The 8,818-nt window shown below is 35.7% G+C and overlaps 1 protein-coding gene across 1 annotated transcript; it reads right to left on the bottom strand.

The window, feature by feature from the left end:
* Positions 1 to 482: 482 nt before the first annotated feature.
* LOC123867782 (trypsin alpha-3-like) lies at positions 483 to 4,305 on the bottom strand. The gene is made up of 4 exons (XM_045910043.1): positions 4,043 to 4,305; positions 3,646 to 3,844; positions 2,599 to 2,866; positions 483 to 2,035 (listed from the first exon to the last, which is right to left on the bottom strand). The coding sequence occupies exons 1-4, from the start codon at positions 4,080 to 4,082 to the stop codon at positions 1,736 to 1,738; spliced, it is 807 nt and encodes a 268-aa protein (XP_045765999.1). The 5' UTR covers positions 4,083 to 4,305; the 3' UTR covers positions 483 to 1,735.
* Between the last annotated feature and the right edge of the window lie 4,513 nt (positions 4,306 to 8,818).

The following is an 8,818-nucleotide window of genomic DNA, read 5'->3' as shown; positions in this document are numbered from 1 at the left end:
TAGATCAACGGGATCCCTATAGGTTTCTTGACAGACATGACAGACAGATAACAAAGTGATCCTAAAAAGGTTCCTTCTTTCCTTGAGGTACGGAACCCAAAAAATCTCCAATCATGAAAACTTTTAATAAATAATAAGTGGTAAATGGAACGGAAGCATGAACTCTATGACACAATTTAGTTAAAACAAAAAATTCACAATGTTTGATAGGTACCTATTCATAGTAGGCAAAAACTTGTGCGTTAACAGATAACAGTTTTAACTGTGTTGATAAGGAAATGTAATTTACGGAAAAAGGAAAATTTACATTTAAACGTAACAAATAAACGCAAGGAAATGAAAGTCAAGAAAAGAGTGGTATGTAGAAATAAAATTCTTTATTAAATTACTGTCGAATAGAGCTTCAAATAACATAATAAGTATAACTTAAAAGCTAGACAAACTATTTACCTATACTTATTGATAGTGACAAGAGCTTCCTTAGGCATTATATATTATTTAGATAAAAGGTACCTTCTTAAGTATGTTCTAAGCAGGTCATAACATTACATTACAGAAATGAAAAATCTAACAAGATTCTGATCGCAGTGACTAATTCAACATACACTCTCTCACTCGGATACTCTTTATGTAACCACAAATTCATGATTTTCAGATTTGTTCCTTTACTTGGGCCATAAAACCTACCTACCAGCCTAATTTCATGCCTCTACGAGCAACGGGAAGTACACTATAGGTTTTCTTGACAGACACGACGGACGGACGGACAGGCAGACAGACAACAATTAGATCCTATAAAGGTTCCGTTTTTCCTTTTGAGGTACGGAACCCAAAATCTAATTCCAATCATCGGATGTAGATGCGGGCATCATTTTCAGTTCCATAAAGGAATCCTTCTTTCCCAGTCGATAGGTACTAGGTACCTACATTAAATCTCGTTACTGGAAGAGATTGAATCTGTATCGGCGTTCATCGGTAACTTAGCTCATGATCTCGACTCTGATAACATTCTACATCGCTTCTGTGCTACACGTTTAAAGCATCTACTAACTATTAAGTATTTACCTAGTATTAACTATTTAATTGGAATGTCGCTGTTAGCGATAGGACGCTTTTGATATGCTAATGTTAAATCAATTAAATCAAGAAGGCAGGTACAATATCTTCACAAGTACAAACGATTCTTCCTTTTGTCCGTCTGTCCTTCCGCTTGCTTTTCATGGCCCATCCATTTAAGCGATTTTGATGAAATTTCGTACACAGTTAGCTTACATCACGAGAACGGACATAGGCGATTGTCTCGGAAAATCCTAAACAGAAAGAGCTCCCATGGGAATTTAAAAAAACGCGGGCATAATGTTGTTTTGCATACATTGTTAGATGAATCGCACTAGAATTGGCTTTATTTTTGAATTTTTATGACCTTCGATGAAGAAATTCTATATCGTTGCCAACAGCGAAGTACTATCAAAAAGATGTCACACCTAATAAACGGGTTTTCACATAATAAGATATACACTCGAAGATAAGATTTATTTAAGTTTTTCTAACGTCTTGCTTAGATATTGATTACATTGCGTTAAAAATAGGTTTCAAATATCTAAGGATTCTTGAATACAAATTCAAATAAATTACGTTTACCCCACCGCACCCCTAGATTTTGCTAATTTATACTTCGCCTAATCTATCCTACGTAATTCTAATTTATCCTACGCAATTGCAAGATACCGTTATTTTAAACTAGTACTAGTTTGTCAATAATCCAGGAATAGTACTCTGAAACCCTTGTATATACTCCAGGGTAAGTAATATTAGCGCAACCTTCACCCCAAGATACAATACCGACCAAGGTGCCTTTGACTACCAGAGGTCCTCCGGAGTCTCCTTGACAAGCGTCTCTAGGAGGGTTGTTGGCGATAGCACATAACATGCCATCTGATATCTTTGCGATCCGTCGATAGGCACGAGCGCAGATATTTTGGCTAACAATTTCCACACTTGCTGCTCGTAATACGGATGATACAGGGCCTTCGTACTGAAACAACAAACATAAGTATAAATTAAACAATAATCACATAGACAACTACTAAAGGGCTAAATGTTGGGATTTGAGCTTACTAAACACTCTACTATCGATCAGCAAGAAGAGACGACGAGAGACTCCAGCTGAGTTCTTGTCAGCTCTTCTTCAAAAGACAAAATGTTTAAAAATAAAATATTGCCACACCGATTACTTCCATGCAACATTTTTAAATGCTGTTGATTTAATCCGTATTATAATATTATTATAAATGCGAAAGTGTATCTGTCTGTCTGTCTGCTGGCATTTCACGACCGATTTTGACGAAATTTACTACAGAAGATATAGTGCATCGCGGGGAAAGACATGGGCTACTTTTTATCTCGGAAAATCAAAGAGTTCCCGCGGTTAAAAACCTATATCCACTCGGATGAAGTCGAAGATATTATATTTATTTGATTAATTAATTATTAGACTACTAATAAAATTAATTGATTAATTAATTATTAGTTTTACAAAAGAACATTAGTTATTAAACTTTGCGTAACTAAATAAAAAAAAAATATTAGGCTACTAACTGATATTATTCCATATCCTGAAACTAGTGCTGCTTCCCCAAGCGAGAGGCTAAAATTAGGTTCTGGGATGAAAACCGCATCAACATTTTTGTTGAAGTTTATTTTCTTTGATGTCACAAGCATTGCTATGTCGTGTTCCAGTGTGAGCGAAGAATATCTTTCATGAGGATACACGGACTTTAAGTTGTATATGGTTCCACCATCGATCCACCATGATCGAGATGAAGTCCCAACTGCAACCCTCAATTGTGAAGGATCTGATTGTATTCTGTAAAAAGATTTAGCAGATTGCATCTCATTCAGAGAAAATCATTTAAGAATCATATTATCATCATTATCATATGCATATTATATTATTAAATCAAAAAAAAAAAATTCAACTCCCTTGCATCTGTAAGTACCTAGGTACAAACAATATACGAACAATTCAATTAAAAGCTGTTAAAAGATAATCACACACACACACACACACACACACATCGTATTTACTTTATCTTTATCTACTTTTAATATTTTTAAATACTTCCGCATTTTTTAAGTAATAAAATTTTGGCATTTGGTTTAAAAACGTGATAAACTACTTTCATGCGAATAACACGCCTAGTTTTCAGTTATACAACGTGAAATGGTTGTTTTCACGTAGCAGATTTTTTTTTCTCCGTAGTAGTATCAAAAGATAGAGTTAAATTTAAATAAAAGTGTTTTTGTTTTGAAACAATCAAAAAATTATTCATCAATTCGAAAGCGCGAGAAATACTAGTAATTCACCAGATATAACGTAGGAACTACTTGAATCGCACGACAATGTGAAAACCTCTAGACTAGACCAATATTATAAGCTCTCGCGCATATTATAATAAATAATTCGGCATTTAAACTAGTCTGCACACATGCGAAGTCGCTTTTGAGTTTTTTTTGCACATTTGAAATCTGCCATTTTACGGTTCTATTTCTTTTTAAATCGATTGTTACTACTACCAAGACATAATTTTCACTCCGGAAAGAATACCATTAAAACACCTTGTAAAATATTCAAAGAATACTTACGCTGTAACACAATGTGCTGCAGTGAGCAGAGTTTTGGTGGTTATAATGGCTGCTCCACACGTATAAATCCATCCCACACTTGATTTTCGTCGTAGAGCCGCGTGGTACGGAATCTGGGATATGTCGATGGGTTCTCCATTTACTACGCGATTTATCTCGTTCAAAGAGGAGGCAGGCAAAGACGTTGACAAGCTGCAAGCTGTAATTTTTTTTGTTGTAATGAAGCAGTACAAGGTAGTGAAAGTGAAACTATTGCATGAATAAAAACATTAATGAAATCGTTTTTAAATGCACTTAATAATACTTTTTTACCTAATAATATTCAAGATAAGCAAACGAATTTAATTCAAAGTTCTTAAAAAAATTAGGTACTTAAATAAAAAATTAAAAAACTTACATAGAAATAAAAATGTCGCAATCCCTAAAAGAATACCCATTTTGATCGGAAGAATCACACACTGAGCGACAAAATCGCAAAATCTTTAAGTGGGTAAACATAAGGATTCTATAAAGTAGATAAAATTTATCTTAAAATATCATATCTTTTATCTAATCAATAGAAATTCACGTTACAATTTCAATTTTTATAGCGTTTAAGAGAAGTTTCCCTAGCGCGCTACTCAGCACAGTATATATACAAATATACCTACATAGTATGGATTCGCATTCCATCAAACTCAATGTTTGTAGGTAAGTAGCTTTAAAGCAAACCTTTGAGACCGTGTAACTTTGATAAGCGCGCTATGAATTAACTGTTCTTAAGATCTAAGTATTTTTGTTTAAAAATCAATCTATCCTAATTTCTAATATTATAAAGAGGTGAAAGTTAAATTGAATATAAGGGGTAATCTACGGATGTAATGACTCGAGTTTGACATTTTTTCACTGATAGAAAGCTACGTTATCCCCGAGTGCTATCATTTACATCACATAGACGAAGTCGCGGCCAAAATCTACTATGTCAATAAATAAGTATATCACACTGAATTATAAAGGTGAAAATTTGTATATATGTATGTGTGTGTGTGTGTTTGTTACTCTTCCACGCAAAAAGTACCTACTGGACGGAATTGGCTGGGAATGGAGATAGATTAGGTACTCGTATAACCTGGATTAACACAGGCTACTTTTTATCCCGGAAAATCAATGAGTTCCCACGGGATTTTAAAAACCTATATCCAGCTATCCTAGCTGATGCCCGCGACTTCGTTTGCGGGCATCAGCTAGTAGTACCTAGTATAGTCTTATCTATGAGTAGAGAATACTCAATTATAGATTTTGTTACACAAACCCTTATTTAAAGAATATTCTGCTATACCTATAATTTATTATTTTTAGATTATTGCGTATGAATTTCGATTTTAATATTATCATATTTTTAGGTTTTCCCTGTGCTATCTATGTAGTTGGGTAAGTACAGAGTAGATTCATGATTCGTACCAACTCGCTCGTTCAGAAAAACACATCCTTATCTTGACGGGTATGTGTCAGGGATAAAACTAAGAAGTTAAGTTTTTAGTGGATATGATTGTTTAATGTTCTAAAATCGTATAATGTTATATATAAAACATGAATTTTTGTATATAATACTATACGTTTTTTTTTTATTTGTTTGTCTGTTTATTCGTTACCTTAACGTTCTTGCATTGTTAATCTAATTGAATTTATTCTTTGTACAGTTATTTTTGGTATTTTCTTGAAGATATCTAACGTAGCACCGCGCCGTCAACTACAATAGATGATTTAGCTAAAAATATTTTATTTTGATTTAATATATTTTTTAATATTTCTTGTAAAATATTATAAATCAAAATGTTTCTGGCAAGGGCACGGTTTCCCGTTCTTAGTTTGGAGTTTTGGACGTAATATACACGATTTCAGGTTATTACCTTGTTCTCGTCATAAATTTTGAAGTAGGTACCTAATAAAAAGGTGCAAATTGTATTAATAGCGTTTTAATACGGCTCAGTCGTTGCGGCTCGGGCTTTATCGGCAATCAAACCGATGTCTCAGCTCAGGGAAATTTATTGAAACATTAAACCAATTGGAAGTTAAACTGTAATGAGCTGTTTTGCTATTGGGGTATGAAAATGAAGCTTAACCTTTAACCGCTGACATACATTTTTGTCACGCGATCGCTGACGTGCGGTCACAGAGACCGCTATGCCATTCTAGCATCTTAGGACCCCGACGTCTATTGGTTTCCGTTGTGCCCTGAACTAGTATTTTCGAACCCAAGCGGTCTGTGTGCCCACACATTGGCAGTTAATTTTTACACAGGCAGCTTGAAGAAGCTGCGACTGCGAACCTTTCCTCATTGTCATACAAGAGACCGCTCGAAGAGTCATAACTGTTTCGAGCGGTGGAAGAGCAGAGCAGTTGCAAGAGATAGTATATGCTACTGCACTCAACTTATCGAACTGTCGACTCACGCGCAGCTATCCTCTTCCTAGTTACTGATGAATTTGTCGAATGTTAACTGCTTGAATTGTCAGCTGCTCAAACAGTTGAGAACGACTGCTCCAGCAGTCTGTGTATGTTTTACAATGATCAACAGCTAAAACTGCGCGTGTATTGGGCGTTCTAAAGGTGATGGTGTTGCTGCAAAAATTAAATGCAGCGTCTGCTGAAGAGACGCGATCGCTAAGGCGTTATTGTCAATTTGCGTCCAGCGAGAGAGAAGAGATCAGCGCAAGTGCTGCCAGAGCTGTAAGAGTGCGCGCCGCTTGCGACTTTGACTGCACTTGCACTAATCTCTTCGAAAGATTCACAGTACAAAAACTGCAAAAACTTCAAAGTTTATTCGGCTGTTGGGAAGTAGCTCTAAAAATTTACATGAATGGCATTTCAATACCTGTAGCGCCATCTGCCGAGCCTGTAAAAACCTGCTTTTTATAGCAGTTCTTATCGCCTGTGTAACAAATATAACTGTTATCGACTCTGCGGTTTATTGGTTTTACACGTGTCATTTTTATACCAATTATTATTTATTATACCTAACAGATTTTGTATTTAGATAAGTTCAGATAGTGTATTTGTGTATATAAATGTGCCTTTATATCTATATTTTATCATATAATCTTCTGTCTGTCTGTCGTGTCTTCAAATCCCGCCAAGAGAATCAAAACCAATAGGGTGCTTCCTGTTGACCTAGAATCATGAAATTTGGCAGGTAGGAATGACAACACAAATAAAGAAAAAAATCCAAAAACTTCACAAAAAAATTAGAAAGTGTCATTTTTGGTACGGAATCCTTCGAGTTCGAGTCCGACTCGCACTTGACCGGTTTAAAAAAGAGTCTTTTCTAATGCGGTCTTGCAGGGGATAGCTAAAAACCATCTAAAAACTATCAAAAGCCATTGAACAAATTAGGTACTTACGTATTTAAAACCGAGGCGTTTGGACAGCGGCTATAGGGCGATAAGATACTCGTAGTTGAATCAATGGAAAGCCGGGTTCATGGGAGATGCGCCCACGCGTCGCGCATTCCGGGGAGCCAAAGACCTTTAGCTTCCTGGATCGCGACGAAACGTTCCTACTCGGGAGATTTCTAACTAGTGATCTGATTTTAATGAGCCGTCTTGTTTCACTGTTTGTACGAACTACGAGTGTTTATAAGATACCGTTTTGCTGCTCTTTCATAATAGCCGCGATGTATACCTACAGAGTTAATTTTAAACCAACTGCAATAAAATAAAATTAAGATTACGTATAATATGTATTTTGAATATACCTACTACCTACTAAAAATGCTCAAGTGTAAGTCAGTCTCGCACACGCCGCGTGCCATACCATCTACAAGATTATTTACTTCTTTTTTTTTTTAATTTGCATATAGAGGCTATTTAGAAATTTTTATTATTTGCTGTTATGCCTAGCGGCAATAGAAATAGAAACTGTAATAGGAGAGTTGAAACAGAGGGTGTCTTCTGTGAAAATTTCAACTCTCTACCTACCTAGTAGGTACTACGTACGGTCTATTTATGGTTCATGAGATACAGCCCGCTGATGGACGTACGGCTAGACAGCGCGGCGGAGGCTTAGTAATAGGGTCTCGTTGGCCCCCTTCGGGTACGGAATCCTAAAAAATTAAAATATTGATTTAAGTATGTAGATAATCGATTCTGAATAATCCATTTGCAAAGGAGGTTGGCGAATTTGGACCCAGCATTTTTAAAAACCATTTAATAATATTTTTCAGAGTATTTTTCTGTGTAAGCCTGATACTTTTAGAAGAGTGAGATCAAAAATATAATTATTCACAAGCACACATTATAAATAACCGTTACATGGCAATACAAGTGAATATCTTTTTTCTCCCAACTTTATTTGGTACACTTTGATGAAGTTTTTTGTTAGACTGGTTTACTAGAACAAGCATAAGGAATCGTGAACGTGGGCTTGAGGCCCACGGTTCTGTTAGTTTGGATCTGAAACTCTATGGCATTTTCCAATCTCCTTTTTAGAGTTGTAAGTTGATATTCCAGTCACTCATTTTCTCCTTTTAATATTATAGAAGATATTATTATTATTATGCTACTCAATTTGTTCAAGATCGTTTTCAATTGACTTACCTATTTTCTTTATTAAAACATGCAATATAGGGGGGGGGGGGGGGGTATAAATGGATATGCTAAAGATAAACTTTCTTCAGCATATTTGTGGTAAAAACTATTAAAGGTGCCATTTATTGCGGCAATGCACGCGAATACGGCAACTTACACGACACAATTACGTAGGTTTTTTATTTTATTTTTGCAAGTCTATTTAGCATGCTTATACCTACCTATTTTGGCTGTACTACGTATATACATAAGTTTTTCTCTCTCTCTCTCTGCGTCGTAATCCTTCATTGCTGAGGGTCGTGATCCCTTCCTATTAATCTCGTAATGGTAGGAGTTTTCTTAGGATAACTTTGCGGTGGGTTATCTCAGATCATTCTGCAGATTATTTTCAGATTGTTCTCGGATACATTTTCGACTAAGAGAACTCGGCTCTTGGGTGTTTATTATATGTATATCTAAAGTTATTATCAGATGTTAGTCGAAGGAAATGTGAAAACCAAGTTTGGACCTCCAAAGTCGGTCACCCATCCAGTTAGCGACTTGCGTCGACGTTGCTTAGGTAGTGCTCAGCAATCTGTACAACCAACAATATAAAAATTAGGACTACG

This window comes from Maniola jurtina, chromosome 8 (assembly GCF_905333055.1).
Source record: "Maniola jurtina chromosome 8, ilManJurt1.1, whole genome shotgun sequence".
NCBI lineage: Eukaryota > Metazoa > Arthropoda > Insecta > Lepidoptera > Nymphalidae > Maniola > Maniola jurtina.
Note: the sequence above shows the minus strand (reverse complement) of the source record. Positions and strands in the feature narration are given on the sequence as shown.

Bases quoted from the DNA above. Each gene is read 5' to 3' on its own strand.
- LOC123867782 (XM_045910043.1), bottom strand. From the start codon at position 4,082: ATGGGTATTCTTTTAGGGATTGCGACATTTTTATTTCTAT. The intron at 3,845-4,042 runs GTAAGTTTTTTA...AAAAAATTACAG, and splicing joins TGCGACATTTTTATTTCTAT to CTTGCAGCTTGTCAACGTCT. The intron at 2,867-3,645 runs GTAAGTATTCTT...ATCTTTTTACAG, and splicing joins GCAGCACATTGTGTTACAGC to AATACAATCAGATCCTTCAC.